Here is a 26,312-nt window from a genome sequence, read left to right as displayed (position 1 = left end):
CTGCCTCGGCTGGGCTGGGCTGAGCTGGGCTGTGCATGGGAAGGACCAAGCTATGCTCCAAGGCTGGCTTTTACTAGCGCCGGGCACAAAGGCAAGTCAGCCAATGTCCCAAGGCACCCTGGCATCTGCCTGTGCCTGCCAGCTGCCTGTTAGGCTTAGTCACTGAAAAGGCTCAGTCACTAAAACAGCCTCTGATAGAATCAGGAGGATGGGCTATTGGGTCTCCCCTGATGTTGAGACTTCAAGGAAGATGGTGGGTGTGATCCACTGTCCCAGGGCTATGCATCTGAGTCTGTTTGGAATTTCCCCTGACTGTGGCAGAGCAGCACCCCTAGTAGTCAGGCGGGTGGGGCCCCTGGAGCGCAGAGGAATGGTCTGCCAGAAGCCAGGGATGGGGGGTGGGGAGCAGGGGGGTGTCTATTGGATCTCCTGTGAGGGGCAAGTGCCAGTCAGGTTGACAGGAAAGTGGGGGAAACGGCCCCGCCCCAAAGCCAGTCACTGACATCCCCCGAGTCTTCCTAGACTTTTATGCCGGGGCCTAGGCTGTTGACTCTGCAGCAAGGCTTAAAATCCTGAGGGTGGGGCTCGAGGGATTCCAGAGGGTACGTAATTGCTTCCCCAGGCTGATGCTTTTCAGAGAGGATTGTTCCACTGAAAAAAGATGGCTGCTGTGGTATCGGAGGACCACTCAGTACAGGGATCCTGGTGGCTGTTCCCCCACGTCTCTCCACAAAGCCACAAACCCCAGACTTCTCTGGCAGGCGACTCCAGTTCCCATTGGCCTCCCTCCGCTGGAGCACAGGGTGAGTGGCTGCCAACAAAATTTTGTGCGTTGGACTTTTAAAAGTGTGTCTTTAAAAGCTCTGACTCTCCTTGGCGGACAGAAACGCCACAACTTTTCACAGCCAGATGCTGTGTGGGCCCCTTCCCAGCTCTGGTGCTCTAGGCTGGGGAGCCTGGCCTGGGTTTAGGCTTCATGCCTCTGCAGGGGAACCTTACACAGCTGAGCTGTCCCTTCACAACCTTTGCTGCCACCTGTGGGACTGGGGCCAGCCCCTTTTGCATCTCCACCCTTCCTACTAGTTGCAAAGTGGCTGCTTCTGCCAATTCTTGGTTGTGAGACTCCTCTTCAGATAGTCTTTAGCTGTTAATTCAGAGGGATTGTTCCCCAATTTAGTTGTATTTCTAGATTGGTTCTGAAAATAGGTGAGAACAAGATCCACCCACTCCACTGCCATCTTGGGGGAAAAAGTGTTGGTTCTTTTTTGAATGTTTGGGAAGATCTATCAGTGAAGACTTCTGATCCGGGACTTGTTTGTTGCGAGTTTTTTTTTTTATTACTGCTTCACTTATATTAGTTGTAATTGGTTTATTCAGGTTTTCTGATTGAGTTTTGGATGTTATATATTTCTAGGTATTTATCCATTTTTCCCAGGTTCCCATGGGTTTAATTTTGGGGGTTGTGAGTTAACATTTCTTTATATTTTGGAAGTTCTTTGAGACAAGACATGTTAATTTGGTCAGTGTTCTTAGACCGCACGGCTCATTTAAAGCTAAGGAATACTTGCACTTTTCAAACTTTGCATCAGTTGACATTTTCTATCCTTAGAGAGTTTTTGTGTTTACCTGCACTTGTTGGTTGGCTTAATTGAACATCTCACTTTGTGTAGAGAGTTTTACTCTTTTCCTTGGCCCTCAGTGTTTTTTGTTGGTGGTGGTTTTTCTTTAACAGTACTGAAAGGTAGAATTGTGTGGAAACTAAACAGGCTAAGGACAGAAACCATGGGGGTGGCTCAGGGCACAAGCAGGGGTCAGGTCTCACACAGATCACCTGAATCCCAATCTCCAGTGTGGCCCAGATGAGCCACCAGGTGGTTCTAATGGCATTCAGGGCTGAGAACCACATGGAGGTCCCTGACTTCAGACCATGCCTCCAGGGGGGCTGGGAGCTGCTTTCCATCATGAAGGGAGCAGGCCATGCTCAGTGCAGTGGGCACACTGTGTTCACCTTCACCCGCTGGTGGCACTTCCATCACTCACAGAGAGAGGCTTCCAGCCAGGTCTCCGTATTGGCCTCCACTCCCCCTACCACTGACCTCAGCTGCTGCACATTAGCCTCTGGCTACTTTCTCATCTCCAAGCCCCATGCACACCACCCCTGCTGCCAAATGACACAGATCTCTTCAGAATATACTGGAAATCTTCACCTTCCCTAATGAAACCCAGGCCCCGCCGTTTCTACCCTGTGTCTGAAGCAGTCGCCTTGGGCTACTTGAGCAGAGGTACCACTCTTATTTTCTTCTTGCGTTGCTTTCTAAGCATTTCATCTGTGTACGTACTCTTGGAATGCCCTGGGATCTTCTCAAAGGCAGGAGTTGACTTTGGTCCTGACCCACTTTGTGTGAGGCTGGGTACACAAGTAAATCTTGCTGAATGAGTCAGTAAATGCACAACTGAATATAAGTATGGAGACACTGACAACATGAAAGAATACATAAACAAACAAAAAAATAAATCATGTTTAATTCAGAAAGGAAGATGGCCGGGCCCTTGTAGAAGCTCAGTAAAGCAGCTTCTCCAGAAAGAAAACAAAGAAGATGGGAGTTGGGGATCTGCCCCATGCCCCATTTCTGATGGCTGATCTACAATATTGACTCCCGTTAGCGATTGGAAAACCCATGTACGTTATTGTCTCTTTGCAAAGGCCTGGTTGTATGCATTTCTTCATTTCAATGGCGATGTCTTTAACACCTGCGAGAAACCATGAATGAGACTTCCACTGTCCTCCTCCCCCTTTATTACCTCTTTCACCACCACCCCCAGCTGGGCTGGAGTGCGACACCAGCCAGGCCACACTGCGGGCGGGCGAGCCACCCTGCACAGCTGAGGCAGGCAGCAGCACTGAAGCAACTGCTTTGGCTGGTCCCTGCCTTTCAAAGTGCCTCCAGGTACACGTGGACCACTCTGTGCTCTTGGTGATTTGTCTGCCTCCCCTGGGTGCCATATCCAGTGATTGCTATTTTAAAGCAAAGAATTACCCTGGTATGCAAATTACAGAAAGTACCAACAGAAGAATCCAAGACAACCAATGGACATGCTCAGCCCTTGATAGATGATCTCACTAACGATGGACTTCAAGGTTGAGCTCCTCGGCGTCAGCGAGAGACAGTGAGAAGGTAAAGAAAGGCTCTGTGAACAACCCAGCCCGTAGGGAGCTCCGCTCCTAGGAGCCCTTCTCTGTTCCTAATTTATTTCCAATGTGTGTCTTCAATTAGCTTAGAATTTTGTGTTGGGTTTTCTCAAAGCAAGCATAGTAATTACATTTTATGATCTTTTTGAAACTTTAATCATTATCTTTCTCCAAAGCTTTTACTTCAACAATTAAAGCCCCCTGGGGCAGGGGCATAAATTACTCTTGTGTTTACCAATGTGCTGAACACCAACTTCTTCAAAGCTAGCGGAGAGTTTTTTGATAAAAGTACAAAAATTCATAAATGACTGAATGAGGGTGAGAAAGCCAATTCAGCACATTGTTAGAGTCAGACCCCTGTGGTCTCCTCATTTCTAAGAGGACAAAAGCTGGTCCCTCCTCCACCCTACCTTTAGGATACATGCCCCGTACGTCGGGAAGAGTGACTCTGTCCTGTGTCTACACAGTGCTGCATCCTTGGAAAGTACCTGTGTTTATGACGCCAGAGAGTTCAACACATTTCACTCTGTCCATTCTGCACCACTTGAGCTCACTGTCACACTTCTGTCCCATCACTGAGAAGCAGGTTGGGCACTTAAAGCCATTGGAGTTGAGCTCATCCACATCCTTCTCCTCCAGGTCATTCATTTTAATCTCCCAGGAGACTGAAAAAAGAAAAGTGGCTGGCTATTTGCCGCTGGTAAGCAAATGTACCCATGCTCGCCGAGCAGTCGCGCCTACCCCAGCATTCGGTATGTGACACAACACTGCAGTTACCACAAAAATCACCCCCACCCTTGTGGAGGTCACTTTCTGGTGAGAAAGTCGGACTAAAACAATAAAACTATGTGGTACGTCACACGATGATAAACACCAGGAGAGCAATGGAACAGTATATAGGAAGCGCAGGGTGTGGCTGCAGTTCACAGGGTGGTCAGGGGAGGCCTCACTGGAAGGGTGATTTCCAAACAGCTGCACTGAATAGCTCAGTGTGACAAAGAAAGCGCAGAGGATGCAGCCTGCAGGGGACCCCAGCAGAGCCCCTGCCGGGAAGGAGCCCTGGCCCTCCTGCACCCTCTGCCTCCGACCCCCGCCTCCACCCACTGGCCCCGCTACCACCTGCTGAACTTGGCTGCTCCAGAGAAATACGTCCACAGAGTGGAGAAAACTATGGATAAAGAGGTGGGAAATCTGTGGAAATTTAGGGAAAAGGGGAAAAGGGAGTAAAAGTAGCAGTACTTATCTGCAGAATTTTTCTCAGGCTTTGAAAAGGTGGTTTTGAATGATTTACTTTCCCCTTCCAGCAGAACCTCCCTTCACTCTCTCTGGCTCCACCAGCCCCCGCAGGGTGAGGGTGAGTGGCAAGTAGTGTGTAACACCAAGGGGTCGTGCCCACTGGGAGCCTGACCACCCTCCCCAAACATTGCCTGAGTACCAAGAATCCTGGGATTTCTTGCTCAAATAGACCAAGCATGTGCAGAGGGGTTAGGAGTGGAGAGCTTGGGCTAAGGACTGGGCTAAGTGCATGTGTCCATGCACATGACCGTGATGCCCATCACAGTGAAGGGGAAGCAGGGTGGGGAGAGGAGGTGAACTGGGACTAAGGGTCTCAGTGCTGGCATTCCCTGGCACGGAACTCTGAGAAGTGCTTTTATCCAGGAAAGAGGACATAGCTCAGATTAACCTTTTTTATATTTAGCTTAATGTGTACCTTTTAAATATGGAGCCATATTGCCCTGGGCCCTGCAAATTTGAGGGCAGCAGGCCCTCCATCCTGGGCAGGAGCAGGAGTTGGAGGCTTGTTCCCAGGGGCCGGGAGCCACATGCTGCCGTAAGTTGGGGGAGACCCAGAGTGCAGAGATGCTGGAGCTCTCAAGGCACTGCACCCCTCCCAGATCCTTACAGGGCTAGCCTGGCCTGCTCTCCCTAGAGAGAACTGTTTGATGAAGCACAGTACAAAGAGCCAAAAGTAACTTAACAAAACAAACAAAAGAACATTTTAAAAAAGAATTACAATCATTAACATTAAAGAGGCTCTAATTCATAATTTCTCGGCAATATCTCACATGCCCTCTCCTTCCAAACTCACACCTCGCTGTGCCTGAAGCTACTCTGTCCATTGCGTCTTTCTAAATGTAATTAATGAAAAGATCACTGCCATGGTTGTGCCGTTCTCGTTTCAAATGCTCAAAAGCCGCATATTAGACCTTTTGCTCATCATAGAACATCCCACTGCACAGTACTGACAAATCAAATGAAAACGAGGGTGCTGGCCCTCGCCAGCTTGGCAGTGGTTAGAGCCGGCCGCAGACAGAAGGGTTCCGGTTCGGTTTGGGCCAAGGGACGAACCTCGGTTGCAGGCTCCATCCGTGACCCCAGTTGGCGCCTGAGCAGGAGGCAACCAATCAATGTGTCTCTTTCACATTGATCTCTCTCTCTCTCTCTTTCTCTCTCTCTCTTTCTCTCCCCCCCCCACTCTCTCTGAAAAGCAATAGAAAAAATATCCTTGGGTGAGGGTAAAAAAAAAAATTAAAACAACTGGAGTGTGCTGGTGAGAGGGTGGGCAACAGGCATTTTCATTCTGTTTCTGGTGGGTAAATTAGTGTAACTTATTTAGAGGGCAATTAGATAATTTGGAAAAAAGTTTAGATTGCACAAACTCTTTGATCCAGTAATTCCTCGGTATTTTCCTACATGTGTAATTTTATCTGTAGGTAAAATTTACTGCAGGATTCTCTGAGATACTAAATGATTAGAAATGATGGAAATGCTCATGGTTAGACAGATTCTGGCACATCCATGAAATAGTTGTATGTATAGAGAGACACACTGATATGAAAAGTCCTCCAACGTGTACCTTCAAGGGAAAAAAGCAAGAGGTATAACACTAGGTATAAAGTTCCATGGGGAGAAAAAGACACACTTGGATATGTTGCTAAATACACTGACCACCTCTGGAAAGGCCGTCAAGAAGAGATAACTGTGGTTGCCTCCAAGGATTAGGGCCAGGGCGCTAAAGAGGAGAGGATGATATATTCTCTGCTATACTCCTTTTGCATTTTATACCATGGGCTTGTAGTATTTATTTTAAAAGCTATCTATTTAAAAACAAATAAATATAAGTAAATTAAAACAGTGGGAAAGGAGAGGAAAAGATGGGTTTTAAAATTTGCTTTTGCTCCTAAGAAAGAAACCTGCAAAACCCCAAATAATCCAATTTTTAAATAGACATTTTACCAAAGAAGAAATGCAAATGACCAGCAGATTCATGAAAAGATGCTCAACACTGCTAGTCATCAGAGAAATGCAAATCAAAACCACAATGAAATAACACTTCACGCCTAGCAGATAACTGTCATTAATAAATCAACGAACAAGTGTTGGCCAGGATGTGGAGTAAAGGGAGCCCTCATGCACTGTTGGTAGGATTGCCAATTGGTGCAGCCACTATGGAAAACAGTATGGAGGCTCCTCAAAAAATTAAAAATGGAACTTCCTTATGACTCAGCATTTCCACTTCTGGATATTTATCTGAAGGAAACAAAAACACTAATTCGAAGAGATATATGCACCCCTATGTTCATTGAAATATTATTTACAATAGCCAAGATATGGAAGTCACCTAGGTGTCGACTGATAGATAAAAGAATAAAAAAGCTGTGATAACACAATGGAATATTATTCAGCCATAGAACAGAAAATCCTGCCACTTGTGACATGGATGTATCTTGAAGCCAGTATACTAAGTGAAATAAGTCAGACAAAAATACCATGTGATCTCTCTAATATGTAGAATGTTAAAAAAGAAAACAAAACCCAAACTCATAGAAAAAGATCAGATTTTTGGTTACCAGAGAGGGGGATTGGTGGGAAGGTGATCAAAAAGGTATAAACTTCCTGTTATAAGATACATACGTGCTAGAAAGGTCACGTACAGCATGCTGTGACTGTAATTAACACTGTGACATAGGAAAGTTAAGAGAGTAAATCCTAAGAATCCTCATCACAAGGAAATTTTCTGTTTTGCTTTTCCATTTTTTGTATCTATATGAGATGATGGATGCTAACTAAACTTATTTTGGTAATCACTGATGTATGTCAATATGTCTCAATAAAACTTAATAAAAGGCTTACTATAGAAAAATACCTAAGTGAATTTTACTACAAATCATAACCACAAACCCAGAGTAAAGGAGAGCACTTCCGAGGAAACACGTGGTCACCCGGTTAAGTGTGGGCAGAGCACTTCATTCCCTCCCCAGAAACTTGCCCTTGGGCTTCCCTCAAACCTGTGGGTGCCCCCAGAAAATGGTACTTGAACTGAAAGGAAACTACTGGAGTGTGAGCGTTGTGCAGACTGACAGACCTCTCTGTCCTCTCGAGCCAACACCTGTCACAAACTCTCTTATGTCTGTTGTTGAAGAAAAAGGCCTTTTTTTTTCTTTCTTTCTTTTAGCTTGGGGCTTTGGTTTCTGTGAGAGTGCAGAGCACCATGGGCAGGTTAATAGCACTGATCTCAGTTATTCTCTAGAGGAATTAGACTTCCCCATCCTTCGTTGAAAAGCAGCTTTGATGTGAAAATTCAGGGGGGCTGGCTTTGAGCCCTGGAGCAGGAAAGATGCGATGCAACCGGAAAGACAGGATCTAGAGAAAGGAGTGGAGGACTTGAAGGTTGACAGCTCAAGATAAACTTCCACATTTTACCTAAGGCCTGTCCCAAAAATCAATAAGTGATTTTCCGTAATCTTTTATTAGGTGAAGAAAGCAGAGGAGAAAATAAGAAAGACTTGGAATTTCATGTAAAATTTTGCTGACCTTTTTTGTTTTTATCAGGAATCCTAAACTGGCTTATAATGAATTCTTAGTAAGTGATAACTGTTTGTATTGGTCCAAGCAGTGAGGGGTGAGTCCTTCCTATCAAGAAAAGATGGGCCATTGAGAGGCTGAGGGAAGAAGGGACAGCGTAAGGGTACCAGAGCAAGCAGTTAATGCTCTCCAGGTCCACCCATGGCAAGCAGTTAAAGCTGCTGGCCAGCGGATTAGTGGACTATCCTGATGATGGAGGAAATCGGCGTGGGAGGAGACCCCAGGATGCCCTGGGACAATCCAGGAATTTAAAATGATTATGTGGCACTAATGGAATGAATGCTGCCCATAAGCAGATGCAGAACATGGTATCCAATGAATAAGCAGGGGTATTGCAGGCTGTTCCCACAGTCCCCGCAACCCTCAGGGACATCAGGAAGGTGAACCACTTGGACAAGGGCTGTCACTCACACCTCAGGGGTGAACATCTGGTCTCCTCCCCTTCCCCCAATATGAAGTTGTCTCTGGAGAAAAACAAGTGGAAAGCTACCCTCTAATTAACGTTTTCTAAATGCCAATCCTTCACTATGTCCCATGTTCTCCCAAGTGCAGCCTGAGTGCCCATCAGTAGATGAGTGGATAAAAAAAGCTGTGGTACACTTACGCAATGGAATACTACTCGGCTGTAAAAAAGAAGGAAATCTTATCCTTGAGGCAGTATGGAGGGACCTGGAGAGCATTATGCTAAGTGAAATAAGCCAGTCAGAGAAAGACAAGTATCACATAATTTCACTCATATGTGGAATCTAATAAGCAAACTAGAGACAGATTTATAGATAGAGAGTAGGCTCAAGGCTGTGGGGGTAGGGGTAATTGAAAAAGAAAAAAGAAAAAAACTCATGAGGAAGGACAACAGTGTAGTGATTGCAGGGATGAGGGGTGTGGAGGGTTGGGGGGAGGTGGAGGAGGGTATTGAGGGGATAAATAGTGATGGAGGGAGACTTGACTTGGGGTGGTGAATACACGACACAGTATACAGATGACATTTTATGGAATTGTGCACCTGAAGCCTGTATAATTTTGTTAAGCAGTGTCTCTCCAATAAGCTCAATAAAAAGGAGAAAAAAAAGAAATAAAATGTACCTAAAAAATAAATGGGTGGGAACTGATCAATATTCCTAGTACCCCCAAAACTGCACTGGAGGTGCGGCGGGGCTCAGCGGTCCGCCTGAGGCCCAGAGCACTGCTGACGAGATGGCTCTCAGGCCTGCTCCCGGCTCAGTGCGCTGCGCGAGCTCCGGGGCGGGAGCCACGCTGGGCACAGACGTGTCACCGAGGGCCTGCGGGTGGAGGGGTGCGGTGATGAGGGTGCAGGAAGGTGAGCGAAATGCGGGATGCAGGGTGCGGGTGGGGATGCCCGTGCAGGATTTATGTGTGTGTGTGGGGGGGGGGATGATGGTGAGGGTGGGGATGCAGGTTGGGAGTGCTGGTGTGGTGCGGGTGGGGATGCAGGTGGGGATATGGGGTGCGGGTGACCTCACGCACTCTCACCTGAAAGGAATGGTGCCAGGGCGAGGCTGCAGGCCAGGAGCAGGTGTCCAGGAGCTGCAGGGAGCATGGTGTGGGTCGGTTCTGTGGGAGGCAGGGACGGTCAGCTATGTCACTGGCCCGCCCGCAACAGCGGCCTCCCACCTGCGACCCTCCCGGTTCTCAGATCACCTGCGTGGCGGAGAACTCGGGCCCCGAAGGCACCTGGGCTCCAAAGTGCAGCCTGTGCGCTCCTGTCCACAGGCTGCAGCGAGCTGGGAGACCACGAGGGTCCGGGCTGGGCGGCACGGCCAGGCTGTGCACACCTGTACCCGACAGCGCAACTGACAATATGGTCCAACACACCCTGTCCTGCCGTGGGCCGGAAGGCACTGCGCACGCGCGGGTCAGGGGCCACCACTTCCCCATTGGTCCACCCCATTGGTCCCGCCTCCTGCTTTTCATGGTGCTGGCCAATGAGGTGCCTCAGGGCTCACGTGACTGCAGAAAGTTTGCTGGGTTTTTTCTACGGTTCAGAGAATTGAGGCTCAGAGGAAATTGGGTCCCCGTTTTGGGGGTTCTCTAGTACTCACCCGCTGCACTCCACTGCAGATGTCTTACTGGGACTGAGCCTCTTCCCAACCTGCCCTCAACACCTCTGAGTAGGTGCCTGCATGCTGGACTCTGACCAGACCTCCACCGGCCCCTATGAGTGGTGCAGGCACCTACTTGGAGCGATTCCTGCACCTGGGGGTGTCCTCTGACACCGCTCACAGGTTTGCCTGGACAGGGAAACCCTACATCCAGAGCCTGGGGAGTCAGGGACCTGGGCATGGTCACCCCATGGACAGTCGCGAGTCTCGTGCTGGGAACATAAGTGGGCTGTCACCGTGTGATAGTGCAAGGGTTAGAATTCTGCCTGTACTCCCACTGCTGTTTTCAGGCCTGGATTTTGCAGCAACTGCAAAAACCCTCCTTCTTTTTGGAAGCAACCTAAATGTTCATTGAGGGATGAATTGATAAGCAAAATGAGAAAATTATATATATATATATATGAAATATTATTTAGCCTTAAAAAGAAGTAAATCCTGCCATAAGCAACACCATGGATGACCCTTGAGGGCGTTATGTTAAGTGAGATAAGTTAGTCGGAAAAGACAAATACTGCATGATTCCCCGTATATGAGGTATCTAAAGTACTCAAACTCAGGCCCTCCCGGGTTTGACTCGGTGGGTCAATCAGCAGACTGAAGGGTCTCCGGTTTGATTCTGGTCAGGGGTGCATTCAGGAGGTGTCTCTCTCACATCAGTGTGTTTTTCTCTCACTCTTCTCCTCCTCCTCCTCCTCCCACTCTCTCTGAAAAGCAATGGAAAAAATATCCTCCACTGAGGATAAAAATAATTAATTAATTAAAGTACTCAAACTTAGAAACAGAAAGTGGAATGGTGGTTCCAGGGCCTGGGGAGGGGGGAAAGGAGAGTTGTTCAATGGGTATACAGTTTCAGTTTTGAAAGATGTTTTAAGGATCGAATGCACAATGATGTGAAGTTACACTGCTGTATTGTAGACTTCAGATTATTAACATGGGGAATTCTATGTTATGTTCTTTATCACAATTTTTTTAAAAACCTACTCCTTTGACATTTATATCTTCTGCCTTATTCTTTGTGACAGATTGACCATCTACTAAGTTATTTCTGAATAGTGTTTTGACCCTTGGTTTATAACCTTTGTTGATGTAAGAACATACAAAACTATAGAAAATTTTATGAGTTTATTAGAGTTTATTTGAGCCAAACTGAGGACATGCCCAGAAGCAAGATTTCAATGGACTGAAAGAATGCTCCAGAGAATGGAAGTTTTGCAGTTCTTTTTATGCATTTATGCATGGGAGACCCAGAGGTCTAGACTCCCGATTCCACCTAAAGTCCTTTCAGAAACAAACTTTTGAGTGACTAAGATTGACAGCTGGCTGGCAGGCAAAGGCAGATGGAGGTAGAACCTGGGGACCCATAAATAAGAAGTTTGCTGACCCATCACTGGGGCCCCTGTTGCTAACAAACTGGCCTTAGAGTGCATCTTGTCCCCTCCTGTGTGCACCAAGTCCCATGGGGAAAGACACAAGCTATGGATCACTTGAAGCTTCAAACAGGTTGCTGAGAGCCCAACAGGGACAGTTTCTGACATTGGTTAGCACCTAAGTACCTCCTGGGAAGTACAGATTTGGCAGACAAACAGCCAGCCTGAGCTATCAGAAGAGCAGGATCCAAAAGGAGCTCCCAGGAGGCACTAAACTGCTGAGACAAATGCCACTTCACTTTTCTTTTTGTTCTTCATCTTCCTTATCTTTCTTCTTTATTGATTTACTATTTTAGTTTCTTTTCTTTCATAGATCTAATTTTTTCATGCCCCTTTCTTACCCTATCTTTTCTTCTTTCTCCTGCTTTCTCTTGTTTTTTTTTCTCTTTATTTATTTTTTGTCTCTCTGCTTTCTCCTCTGCTTTTCTTTTCATAATTATTTCCTTCCTCTTTTCTTTGATGCCATTTCCTTCTCCTATTCTTTATTCTTATTTTCTTTCTTTCATCTCTGCCCTTTCATATTCCTTTTTCTTCCCCCATTTTTCTCTATGTACTTTCCTTTCTTCTATTATTGTTCTATTTCCTCCTTCCTAATTATCTCTTCTTTTATGGTTGCTTTTGTTTTTTGTTTTAGGGGTCTTGTGTCTGTTTTTGTTTTGTTTCTTGTTTTGTTGTGCTGTGTTGTGTTGTGTTCTGCCAGCACCTGCACAACAGCTCACATGATGGGGTGAGCCTCACAGCCAGCCTGAGAGGATATTCCTCCCACAAATGGGACAATAACATTCAAGACTCAATTACAACAGGAGGACCCAAATAATTCACACAAGGAACATTCCTAGAGCGCCCAACTCAGGAGATCTAAGAGACTGTACCACTATGTCCGACAAAACACTTACTACATAAGGCCACCCCATGAAGACTGGGAGGTATACCAATTTGCTCTAATATATAGAAATAAATACAAAGGGACAGCAAAAATGAGGAGACAAAGAAACAACCCCAAATGAAAGAAAAGGGGGAAACTTCAGAAAGAGAGATAATTTATCAGATATGGAGTTCAAAGTAATGGTTATAAAATGCTCAAGGAATTAGTGAGAATTTCAAGAAACTTAGGAGGAAATACAACAGCATGAAACAAGAAGCAAAAACCATAAGTAAGAATCATTTGGAAATGAAAAATAACATATCTGACATCAAGAATACACTGGAAGAGATCAACAGTAGATTAAATGAGACAGAAGATAAAATCAGTGACTTGGAAGACAAGGTAGAAAAAAACACCCAATTAGACCAGCAAAAAGAAGAAAGAACTTAAAAACAGGAGGATAGTTTAAGGGATTTGGAACAACATGAAACATAACAACATCCACATCATAGGAGTATCAGAGAAGAAGAAAGTGAGCAAGGAATAGAGAACCTTTTTAAAGAAATAATGACAGAAAACTTTCCTAACCTGGTGAAGGAAAAAGTCACACAAGTTTAGGAAGCAAAGAGAGTTCCAATAAAGATGAGCCCAAAGAGACCCACTCTAAGACACATCATAATCAAAATGACAAACATTAAAGACAAAGAAAAATTCTTAAAGGCAGCAAGAGAGGAAGAGAAAATTACCTACAACAGAGTACCCATTAGAATGCTAGCTGATTTCTCAACAGAAACACTTCAGGCCAGAAAGGATTGGCACGAAATAGTCAAAGTAAAGAAAAACAAGGACCTGAACCCAAGACTACTCTATCCAGCAAAGCTATCATTTAAAATTAAAGGGGAAATAAAGAGCTTCCCATACAAAAAATGCTAAAGGAGTATATCACCACCAAACCAGCATTGCGAAATGTTAAAGGGACTGCTTGAAGAAGAAGAAACTGAGAGAAGAACATAGGTATAAAGAAAAAAAGAAGGCAGTAAATAAGTACCTTAAATGTAAATGCATTAAATGCTAGAATCAAAAGACATAGAGTAGCTGAATGGATAAGAAAACATGACCCATACTTATGCTGTCTACAAGAGACCCACCTCAGAACAAGAGATTCACAAAGACTGAAAGTGAAGGAATGGAAAAAAAATTTCCATGCAAATAGAAACCAAAAAAAAAGCAAGGGTAGCAATATTTATATCTAACAAAATAGACTTCAAAGCAAAGGCCATAACAAGAGACAAAGAAGGTCACTACATAATACTAAAGGAATTGATACAACAAGGGGATATAACCCTGGTAAATATATATGCTATCACCTCACACCTGCCAGAATGGTTACCATCAACAAATCTGGTGAGGGTGTGGAGAAAAAGGAACCCTGGTACACTGCGGGTGGGAATGCAGACTGGCGCAGCCACTATGGAAAGCAGTATGGAGTTTCCTCAAAAAATTAAAAATAGAGCTGCCTTTTGACCCAGTGATCCCACTTCTAGGAATATATCCTAAGAATCCCGAAACACCAATCAGAAAGAATATATGCACCCCTGTGTTAATATCAGTGTTATTTACAATAGCTAAGATCTGAAACAGCCCAAGTGCTCATCAGTAGATGAGTGGATAAAAAAGCTGCGGGACATTTACACCATGGAATACTATGCAGCTGTAAAAAAGAAGGATCTCTTACCCTTTGGGACAGCATGGAGGGACCTGGAGATTATTATGCTAAACATAATGAACCAGGCAGAGAAAGACAAACATCACATGATCTCCCTTTTATGTGGAATCTAATGAACAAAAGAAACTTTTGAACAAATAGATCCAGAGACATGGAAGCATGGAACAGACAGACAAATCTTAGAGGGATGGGAGGGACAGGGGGAGGGGGCGGGAAGAGATTAACCAAAGAATTTATATGCATATATGCTTTGATCATGGACACAGACATTAGTGCATTGAGGGCCTGGGGTGGGCGGGAGCCAGTGGAGGGGCTAGAGGGTAGGGAAATGGAGGACATCTGAATACTGTCAACAATAAAAAAGGAAGCGAAGGGAGACTAGAAATAACATCTCTCAACTTTCTAGATTTGGAAGTTTGCCACATAATCCCTCCTAATCACTGTTGCATTTGTTGGAACTACTATAAAATCCCTTACATATGTGTACTTATATTTATATATGTTCTAAAATGTGTTGAGAGAGATGTGGCATTTTCTGTTACTCAATATATAGTTTTAATGAAACTGGTCAGTAGAAATTGAGGGGCACTTCCAAAAATAGTCTGGAAGTCTAGTCAATTTCTAAGAGCCTTTGACTCCCTTTTTTTTGTTTTACATCTGTGGGCCTGGAGTATTCACTAACAAAAACAACAGAACACTAACCACAGGCAACTGTCTGCTCCAAGCACGGAAGGGAAAGACCTTAATTGGAAGAGCTGTGCTCAGGGGCTCACTAATAAGGCTTTTGGGATTATTGCAAAAACTTTTAATAAAGTTTAGCTAAATTGAGCACCCACAGAGCCTCGTTAAATAGCCTTCCAATTAGCATGAGTTAAGCCTGTATCTTTTCTTCTGGAAACTGTGGTTAACTGGACTATTAAGGTATTAGAGGAATTAAGGGGAATTCTCAAGGATAGGCAAGGATCCTTTATTAGCAAATTTAAAGGAAAAGTTTTTTTGGGTGCCATGGCAACACCTGGCAAAGAAATGAGACTGGGCAGTAAAGTGTCCTCTCTCTGAACTGTACACAAAGCAGCTAACGGTAGCCAGCCTGTGCTTGGTGTACAGTAGTTATCAATCATATGATAAACTGTTAACAGTAAAACACAGTTTCCTACTGTCTGAGTATAAAGGCATGAAGCCAAAATGGGTTAATTCAAATTCACAAATGAAAAAATAGACTGATTTGTTGTTTTTAAATAAAAGTACAAATTTTCATTTCAAAATGTAATTAGTATATCATTCATTGTAATAAATATTATGTATATATATATAGAGAGAGAATATGTTTAAAATCTTCCTCCTAAAAATATGCTGACAGAGTGAATTTCATCATCTCACTTTATAATAGGTCATTATGTATTCATGAAGATTTATTTTGGATAATCTTAAAGACTACTAAGGATCCAGCTAGATAATTATCCTCAGCTTTATGCCATCTTATCAATCTTATCAATAGATACAAGTATATGTTTCAAATTTAGAACATCTTGAGGTATTTCAAAAATACGAAGGAGAATAGAAATAATATAACACACATTTAGAAATCTAGCACCTAGGTTAATCTTACAATTTTATTTATCTATGATACTTTTAAAAAATAAATCTAACGTCTAGATAGAAATGAGACCCTGTGGTAGGATATTTGAGAAGATTAATTTTATGATATAACTCTGGCTGGACAAATGTCTTTAATTTTTCTTTGTAAGGAAATTTCCTAGCAGGCATTTTTAATGTTTTTCTTCCTTTTCTGAAGTTTGAATGGTTGTGTGTCAGGAAAATTCCATATAAAGGTAAATGTGAGAGAGAAATTTCTGTTGTTTATAGGCAAAATGAATTAATTAATCAAAAATAAGTAAAATACTATGGCTGTCAAAGCAGGAGGTAATCACTTTCTAAAAAGGTGCTCCGGGAAGACATTACATAGGATGGATGAAATTTGGTATTAAACAAGTTCCATAAAGGCAGGAAGCATCTGTTTTGTTTCCTGGCCTTCTCAGAGAACAGCAAAGTATGTGACATACAGTCGATGCTTAATAATTATTAATTGAATGACTAGATGGATGGAAGTATAGAAGAAAAGTAAAGACAAAATCTTTAGGAATTCCCAATTTATGGAGCAGAAAAATGAAAGGTAGAAGGTAAAAACTTTCAGAGAAATGAAGTAGCGACAGAGACCCATACAAAGGATAAGATCATTTCCATGAGGACTTGTTGGACAACATTATCAAACATTAAGACTTGCCAGAAGATGAGGCCCTATTTGATAACATGAGCATAACTTAGGTTTCTCATTTTGAGAAGATTCCAAGTGTGTCTGAGTGAATGATACTCTGAGAACTAAATTATAGGATAAACAATAATACTTAAGAGTTGAAATAAGAGTGTTCAGGGTAACAGTTTGTTTTCCTATGCTTCTTTTTTATATGCCTTGTATGTCTGCATCACTTGAGTTTTATTGAACGAAAGGCCAATGCTAACTAGATATATGCCTTATCTCAAGTCCCCATGCCTACTGAAAGCTTTAGCTTTGAGTTTACATAGTCACTATTAGTAATGGCCATTATTAACTATGCCTTAGCTCTTAGAAATGTTGACAAAAGGTCTGAATGGACAGGCGTTGCTCTACAAGAATTAGAATATTCAAGCACATAATGATAGTGGTAAAATTCACTTAGTTATCTACCACAATCCATATGAAAAAGATTTGAGTTCACCCTTTAATTAGTAGCCTGAAAACTATGGAATTACTATTCAACCACCTCCCTCAATATTAGTATCAAAATCATTTCTTAATTGCCTAGCCATGCATGACATTACATGAACATTTAAACATACCAAGTTATAGTAATAATTTTTGCACTTCCGGTTAATGTGGAGATGCAAGTTCACACTATTAAACTGCACAGAATTTCCTGTAATTCTTTGTGCTACAACTTGTGTTAAATCCTTTGATTGTGAGATTACTAATTGCAAGACTAGAGAAAAATTCAGTCTTTTGAAAAATCCCTCTCTGTGGAGTCTATGCTTATGTTCACAAAGCTGTTTGTCTTCTTTTTGCAGAAATGTCTTTACTAGACATTTCTCAATTTACTTAAAGCTTTAAGGCTTCTGTCTTAATTGTTGTTTCTGTTACTAATTTTTAAAAAATCTGTGCCCATTCATTTGGATTTTATATATCCATACATTTCCCTTAAACTTCTAAGTAAAGATATTTCTCTCCATTAAACAAGAAAATTCATTTTTAAAATTTATTTTAATAGACTGGCTTTTCAGAACAGTTTTAATTTCACAGAAAAACTGAGAGGAAGTTAGAGAGATTTACTCTATACCCCCACCCCAACACATGCATAGCGTCCCCCATTGTCAGGGTCCCCAACCAGAGTGGTACATTTGTTACAACTAATGAACCTAATAGACACATCTTTATCACCCAAAATGTACAGTCTATATGAGGATTCACTCTTGGGGTTGTACACTCTATGGGTTTGGACAGATTTGTAATGACATGTATCCACCCTTATAGTATCAGACAGGGTAGTTCTACTGCATTAAAAATTCATGCTATGCCTGTTTTTCTCTCCCTCCCCCATGGCAACCACTGATATTTTTAGTTTTTATCATTTTCCCTTCTCCAAAATGTCATATAGTTGGAATTATACAGTATATATAGCCTTTTAAGATTGGCTTCTTTCACTTAGTAATATGCACTTAAGATTCATCCATATCTTTTCATGGTTTGATAGCTCTTCCTTTTTAGTTTTTTTTTAGCACCAACTAATATCCCATTTCATAGTTCATTTATCTGGTCACCTACTGAATGCCATCTTGGTTACTTCCAAGTTTTGGCAATTATGAATAAAGCTACTATAAACATCTGCGTGCAGGTTTTTGTGTGATGCTCTCATGTGCTATCTCTAGACGAGTCAGTTATGAATATTCTGCTTTTTGCCTTACTGCAAAGTGATACCCAAGAGCAGTATAACTGAGATTCCGTCTCTCAAAAATTCCACCCATCTTGGAACTTTTCCTTTTCACCAGTCTGTTCTCCTCCCATCAAGAAATGTCCTACTTTCAAGATCTGTCCCACTTTTTAAAACTTTGCTACATTGGCCATACAGTTAAATCAAGCACTATTGATTTGTAAATAGTCATTTTACGAGAATAACAGGGCCTATTGGCCTGCTACAAAAAGCCAAATCCAATGTGACAAATTTTGTCACATAATTTAATGGAATGTTGTTTTCAGAGAAAGAGTATTTAGGGTTTCCTTGATCCGTCTGGGAAGTGAGTGGAATTGGGTGAACCCCCAACCCACCATATCTTCCCCCCACTCCCCAGTACTCACCTATGAAATCTTGTATGTCTTTCACATCTCATATTTAATTAATTCATCTAACACCTCATTGAAGGCAGATTGGCAGGACAATGTTGAGAAGAGTGTAAATAACTTGAGAGTTATTGTGCAAAATAGGTTAAGCCCTTTGAGAGTGTTGTGAATGATTTTTTTGCATTGGGTTTTCTACAGAATTCAAGGTCTTTATGAACTATCCCAGCTTTATGAAATAAGAAATTTCTTGTGACATACATGAAAACTGTTACAAAGATACACAGTTGGCTAGTTGAATTTCTATTTCATCTCAAATCTTTACAAGTGATTTGGATTGATAATTCATTAAACCTCTCTGAACATCGGTGTTTTTCTGAGTGTGTTTCTGATCTTTCCTTTGTCTCTTCAGGTTGTGTTTTTGTTTGCTTTTTTTGTTTTCTTTTTTAACATACCTTGTAATGTTTTAAAGCTGGAAATGGTGTATTGGGTAAAAGGAATTGAGGTAAACAAGCTTTTATTGTGTTTGAGGTTTTGTGTTTATCTAGTTAAGAGTTAGACCATGGTTACTGTTTGCTGTAGATGTCAGAGGCTAAAATTTCCTATTTTTCTTGACTTAGTCTCCCTTGTCTTTGGGCTTTCCTAGAGACTTAAATAGTTTAAGTCATTCTTTTATCTGTAATCCTCTGCTCTGTTAATATGGTGGTAAAATGTGGAGGAAGGAAGAATTCTACAACTCTGTGATTAGGTCTCAGTCTGTCAGTAAGCCTACACCCCTGGGTTGTGAACTTCACAAGTGCTTCTTGGTTTTTCTGACCCGCTCCCCTTAGGTGAGATGGGCAGGCTAGAGGAGGCCGGAGTTGGGTATTTCCCTTTCCTCATATTGGTTAAACTCTGGAAACCCATGATGGTGAGACTCTGGTAAAATAGTCTTCTTTACTGGAAGGCCTTTGCTAAGGAGAACAGAACACTGGGAGTTTTCAAAGTGGCTATTTCTCTCCTCTCTCTGCTGGGGACAGGGGCTTTTTTTCTTCAATCTTCACTCTGACAACTGAGATTCCATCTCTCAAAAATTCTACCCATCCTGGAACTTTTCCTTTTTACTAGTCTGTTCTCCTCACATCAAGAACTGTCCAACTTTCAAGATCTGCCCCACTTTTAAAATCTTTACTACGTTAGCCATCCAGTTAAATCAAGCACTATTGATTTATAAAGTCATTTTACAAGAATAACGGGCGATTGGCCTGCTACTAAGAGGCAAATCTAATGTGACAAATTTTGTCACATAATTTAATGGAATGTTGTTTTCAGAGAAAGAGTATTTAGGGTTTCCTTGATCTGTCTGGGTATTTCGAAGATAAAGATGCACAAGACTGTGAGGGATGCAATAAAACTGGGATCCCAGGACTGTTTACCCCTCAAATTAGTCTACATTCAGTCTCCATCAATCAGTGAATTATCCTTGAAGTGCTCCTACCAGCTGCTGGGTGCAGCAGCAGCTTCTCCTGGGAGGCTACGATTTTCAGCATTCACCTGTCTCTCTGGGTTTCAGGGTTGTGGCTTGTCTGTGAGCTCAATTCTTAGATACTTCTAAGAGTAGTTATCAATTTTCAGTTTATTCAGCATTTTTGTTGTTGTTGTGAGGATAGGAAGATGACTTCCAGGCTCCTTATATGTTGGACTGGAAAACAACTTCAGTGTTTTTAATCACAAAATAAAAGGTTCCTTTTAGGTCAACCTGGAGGTTGATTCAGAGCTTCAGCCAACACTCAGGGATGCGAGCAGTCTTGTCAGGGGTCCCCAGCTATTAGCTGGTTAATTATTGATGTCTGTTTCTCTGGCTCTGGCTGCTGTAATTTAACTTAGGACACTTAGAATGTTTCTCTTGTCACTTTGTTCTCTGCAGGGCATTTTTTCAGAAGCAGGAGCACTGGCTGCCCTAGGCCTCACTCAGGGCGCCCAGAGCGTTCTCTCCTTCTCTCCGCGAAGAGGTGCGAGGTGCGTGCAGAGGCGCTGGGAGCGTCGCCTCAGTTCCCTGAGGGTCTCCTCTTGGTGGCTGGGTACCATGCCATGGGTACTGTGGACTTGCAGCGTGTAAGGCAGGGAGCCCTACCTTCCGCTCAGGTAACTCTCACTCCCTCATTTGCCCTGGGCCCACCCACAGCATGACCTCTTTAACACAGGGATTTGGAATATTTACGCAGGGTCCCTGGAAGCACAGGACGCCCCCTTCCAGTGGGACCTGGCTTGTCCACAGTTAAATGCCCCCCGATGGGGCTGGTGCCCTTTGAAATGAAGTGAGGTGAGGGAGCGAGGAGGTGAGACAGGGAGGTGGAAATTCAGGCCCATTGTGTGTGGGGGGGCCTAGAAGCTGAGGGTTCTGAGGACAGAGGTGACAGCATCCCTCAGATGGCTCTCCTCGTTCCCTCCCGTTGGATTCCCCTGCCTCTGAATCCTCCCTCCGCTCTCTCCAGAGCGTGTCTGTCCTCCAAGGCCTCAGAGGGAGTCGGGGGGGTATTTCCTGTGTCCTTCCTTGTGTCTGAGGACCAGCAGTGAGAAAGGGCATCCCCTGGAAGGTGTGCACTCTCAGGCCCTCCTAATCTCTGCTGGATTTGAGTCCGCATTTTAACACTGTCCCAGGTAACGAATTCGCACATTAGGTGGAAGAAACCCTCCACAGGGCTTAGGAAGTGCCACCTCATAACATGGCACTTTGGCATATTGGCCATTTCAAGGTGAAGTGTTTGTAAAGCAGCAGGTATAAGTACTTGCTCACCTTTATCTGAAGCAGATCATAAACCCTCTTCTGAGAGGCGCCCTCTCTGTTCCTGGGCGAAAGGAGCACCCTTATTTCCAAGACACAGCCCTGAAAGGAACCCAAACACACAGGCCTTGCTAATTTCCCCCATTTATTACATTCAGCTCACACCCCCTTTGTCCCATTATATTTTCCCACTATCCACTCTTCATCAAATCTGGCATAAAAACCATTTCTTGGGGTCTTCATTTCCTCCATAAGCCTCCTGTGTCACATAAAACTTCTTTTAAATCAATTTGTATGCTTTTTTCCTGTTAATCTTCCTCAGTTTGATTTTCAGACCCAGCAGGCAACCTCAAAGGGTCCAGGAAAACTTTTTCCCTCCTCTACATTCTGGTCTGTGTTATGCAAGGAATGGAAGCAAATCATGTCTTTAGTTCCAAAGGGTCTCAGATACTAATGTTTAAATGCTTAAGGATTTTGCTCTTTGAAAATTCATGTAGCGATAGAAACAGCAGGAACTGGGAGTCAGACAGAACCTGCAGTAAATCTCTGGTTCGGTTCTAACTGAGCAAATGATTAAACCTCGAAGCCTCGTGAATGACGTGTAAAAAAGGATAGTGAAAATCACATTGGCTGGCCAGTGTGGCTCAGCAGTTGAGCACTGACCTAGGATCCAGGAGATCGCAGTTTGATTCCTGGTCAGGGCACATGCCCGGGTTGCAGGCTCGATCCCAAGTTGGGGCCAGGCAGCCGATCAATGACTCTCTCATCATTGATGTTTCTCTCTCTCTCTCCCTCTCCCTCCCTCTCTCTTCCTCTCTCTGAAATCATTAAATACTTTTTTTTTTAAATCATGTTGACCTCTGACAAATGCAGAAAAGATTAGACAAATTAAGAGCATCTGCCTCATAGCAGAAACTTAATAATTATTAGGTCCTCACTAATAAAGTAAACATGTACCTGAGAAATATAATGTTCTAAGATTTAAATGATCCACCTATTGTGTGATAGATTACCTTCTTGGCTTATCCAGAATCTTACTCTAGACTTCAGGGAAAATGCCAACGTTTGGGGACAAACGGTAGAAAAGAAACATGATTCTATGAAAGATGCTGGATGCGAATTTGGGGAAAAGAGAACACCCAACTTGCTGAACTCCCACATCTGATGGCTGTCAGCCAAGAAAAGTAATCAAATTTTGACCATTTTGACTAAAATACCCAGAAAGTTGCTAAACAATTGACAAAAAAACAACAAAAGCAAAACTTAGAAGCTGTGGAAACTCATCTTTATAAGTACTCTCATGTTGCTCTTTGGACCTGGCCTCATAGCTCAGCTAGAGGGGTTTTTTTGAGTGCTATGTGTGGTGCGGTTACCCATTAAAACATAATGCTGGAATGGGAGCAGCTTGGGAAGCCCGGGAAAAGACGTACACATTGGGAAGTACGGCGACGACCAGGTCTGGCTGAACAGTCCCAAATGCCGTCGCCGGCTCCTGGAGACGCCGCCTCCCCTGTTCACCCTACGCCTTTCCCGCCGCCCTGTCACCTAGCAGCAGCCTCCTCAGTGCCCCCTTCACCTCTCTGTTTCGGAGGGTGTAGATCAGGGGGTTCAGGAGTGGGGTGACAATGTTGTAAAGGAGGGTGAGGAACTTGCCCCGGTTCTGGGAAGAGGTGTTCCCCGGCTGCATGTACGCGTAGATGATGTTCCCATAGAACAGGGACACCACCGTGAGATGGGAGCCGCAGGTGCCGAAGGCCTTTTGCCTCCCTGCTGCTGACCGGACCTGTAGCACAGCCCGCACGATGCAGCCGTAGGAGACCAGGATAAAGAGCAGGGGCCACAGCACGATGGCCACCGCCAGGACGAAGACAACGCCCTCCATGACCGCTGTGCTGACACAGGCCATCCGGATCAGGGCAGGCATCTCACACAAGAAGTGGTCCACTCTGTGGTGCCCGCAGCGCGGTAAGCGTAGGGTGACTGGGGACATGGCCAGGGAGTTGGCCACCCCACAGCCCCAGGCCACCGACACTAAGCCTGCGCAGAGGCGAGGGCTCATGATTGCCGGGTAGTGCAGGGGATTGCAGACGGCGACGAACCGGTCATACGCCATGACGGCCAGGAGCAGACACTCGACACCGCCCAGCGCCAGGAACAGGAACAGCTGGGTGGCACAGCCCGCGTAGCTGATGGTCTTGTCGCGCCCGCCCAGGTTGTAGAGCAGCTGGGGGATGGAGCTGCTGGTGAAGCCGAGGTCCAGGAGGGACAGGTGGGTGAGGAAGAAGTACATGGGGGTGTGGAGGTGGGGGTCCAGCCGGGACACCAGGATGATGGTGGCGTTGCCCGCAATGGTCAGGAGATACGCGATCAAGATGACCACAAAGAGGATCCTCTCCAAATGGGGGCGGTCAGAAAAGCCCAAGAGGATGAAGCTTCCCCGGGCGCTGTCATTGGTCCCGTCCATGCTGCGGCACCTGAGGAGGAATCGCGATACTGATAATGGTGACAGACAATACGGGCGGCATCCCCGGTGCTTCTGACAGTTAGTTACTCACTTAAGCCCAGCAACGGTGACATGGGGTTGACAGTCTTCTTATCCTGCATTTACGGAAAAGGAAACTGAGTCGGATGTGTATTAAGCAAAATGATCATGTTCTAGAAAAGGCAGAGCTGATTTTGAACCGAGGAAACGGGGCTCAGGGTCGTCTTCCAGCGCTGGCTCTGCTTCCAGTTCTAGTGACAGAAGCTAAGTCCCGCCATGGCCCAGCCATTGGTTTTTCTTGAAACATAATTTCCTGAGCTCTTGCTAAAACCTCAAAGGCCCGAAATGGAACCCCAGAATAATCAATTACTAGTACTTAGGAAATAGCCATTATATGCAGAATATTTTATTTGTTCTTTAATTCAAAGACACATCTCATTCGTTTGACCATAATCTTGAGGTAATTTTAAAGTGCCCAAATAAATAAATAATATATGATATAATTGAATATTACTAAAGTAACATACACATCAAATTAATATCCTTCTTTCTCTCTCTCTTTCTTTCTATTGGGTCTGGTTTTTTAAGAAATCGAGTATGTATTTTTTCTTCCAAAGTACTATATGCTGCTTGAGGAAAATAAAATCACAACAGGTAATACAACTTTAATGCAATAATTTACATACATGTGCAGAAACCTCTATCAAAGAATTTACCACAACAAACAAAGCATGTGTGAAGACCTAGAGCACAAGTCTTACAGACAGAATAGAGGAGTCGATTTAACATGTCTTGGGCTACAGCCCCAATTCCCCCGTTACAATCCCTTAGCCGACAAGATACAATTAGGAGCTCTCAGGAAGCCCTTTATCTTTTTACAGTTTTCTCATCTAAAAATGGTAATCATCAAACTACCTTATTTATTTTATAGATATGTTTTTATAATTTTTAATTTAAAAGTTGGTAAATTTGAAAGTATGTTGCATAAAGCTATGTGTCATATACACAGGGAACGTGAAACTAAGTCCATGCGACTAGGCAGAGAAATCCTATATTTAACATAAATGCAAACATACTTTGAAAATATAATAAACCGTGATAAATGGGGGGTATTTGGAGTTGGGGAGTGTGAATCATTCATTCACTGCTTTCACCAAAACAAATAAATCAAGTGTTTAAACATTAAATATAACTTATAAGAAAGCACAAAAGTTGGTCCCTTTTTTTCCATTGATCATCTTAAATTTTGATTGCACTAGGCAGATTGCAATTCTCAAAAGCAATAAAGCGAAAAACAAATAAATATGCATAATTTAATAAATCTGTGCTATAAGAAACACCACTAAAAACATAAAGGATAATGAAAATACTAGAGAAATTCAACATGACAATTGAAAGACTACCTTTTAAACAATATTTTCAAGAAATTGGCAAGAAAATATGAAAGAAAATAATGATCTGAAGTAGTTCACAGGGAAAGTAATATAAAAACATTACTTAAAAATATTAGAATTCTTCTCACTGGTGATTATGGATATATAATTAAAATATAAATGCAAAGATATTTGCTTTTTAGATAGGTAAATATTATTAAATGTAGTAAGTGCAGGGAAATACCCCAATTCTCTTGAACTCTTGATAGGAATTTAAATCAGAATAGAATGTGGAGGGGTCTTAGAAAAAGATTATTAATTGAAATGGGTAGTACTCAGGACAATGCATATATTTAAAGTTATAGAAATAATTTAATAAATAATGTCAACTTTCTAAACTGGAAACAAACAACTACTAGATAGAAATAAGTGTGTGTCTGTGATTTCGTTGCCGCAGTTAGCTCGCATCACTGGGAAGCGAGCCAGGGGAGCGCGACCTTGTTGGGCGCGGTCCGCGGGGGAGCAGGAGCCGGCTCCTTTCACCCGGGAGTCGGGAGTCGGGAGTCGGGAGTCGCAGCTTTACACCGCCCCCCGGGGGACCACGGTCCGTTTCTCGCCGATCACTGAGGAAAGGGGTAGAACAAAAGGGGGGTCAGCACGTGCCAATAAAGCCACGGGGGTGCAGGGGGTGCTTGACCACAGAGGCCTATCAGTCTAACCTGGGAAAGGTATCACTGGTCAGGGGGTGCACCTGTCAGAAGCCCCCAAAAGCTTGGGATGTTGATTATTTTTAAAATGCTCCTGGTTAAAACTCCATGGGAACAAAGAATCTCTCCCTCCCTCTCAATCTCTCTCTCTCTCTCTCTCTCTCTCTCTCTCTCTCTCTCTCCCTCTCCCCCACACACGCACACACACACTCGTGTTCTTTCCTTCCCGTGCTCTCTTCCCCGGGAGCACACGGCCACGCAGGCCTAGCAGCAGCTGGGGCCTGCAAACAGAAACCCTGGACACCGGCCTTTGCTTGGCCTCGCTGAAGAGACGGTTGCACTTTTTTCAGGGCGGACAGAGATGGGACATTGGGAACCCAGGAAGGGAACTCCTTTGCTTTTGTATCACAAATAAATCCTCTTGCC

The 26,312-nt window shown here is 43.6% G+C and overlaps 1 protein-coding gene across 1 annotated transcript; it reads right to left on the bottom strand.

Moving 5' to 3' along the window:
• Positions 1-22,843: 22,843 nt before the first annotated feature.
• On the bottom strand, positions 22,844-23,788 carry OR2W3 (olfactory receptor family 2 subfamily W member 3). The gene has a single exon (XM_016210630.2). It carries the CDS (start codon positions 23,786-23,788, stop codon positions 22,844-22,846), a length of 945 nt encoding a protein of 314 aa, XP_016066116.2.
• Between the last annotated feature and the right edge of the window lie 2,524 nt (positions 23,789-26,312).

The sequence above is a fragment of the Miniopterus natalensis genome, chromosome 4 (genome assembly GCF_054644295.1).
Source record: "Miniopterus natalensis isolate mMinNat1 chromosome 4, mMinNat1.hap1, whole genome shotgun sequence".
Lineage (NCBI taxonomy): Eukaryota > Metazoa > Chordata > Mammalia > Chiroptera > Miniopteridae > Miniopterus > Miniopterus natalensis.
Note: the sequence above shows the minus strand (reverse complement) of the source record. Positions and strands in the feature narration are given on the sequence as shown.

Excerpts from the sequence above, each read along its gene's own strand:
- OR2W3 (XM_016210630.2), bottom strand. The coding sequence starts at position 23,788 with ATGGACGGGACCAATGACAGCGCCCGGGGAAGCTTCATCCTCTTGGGC.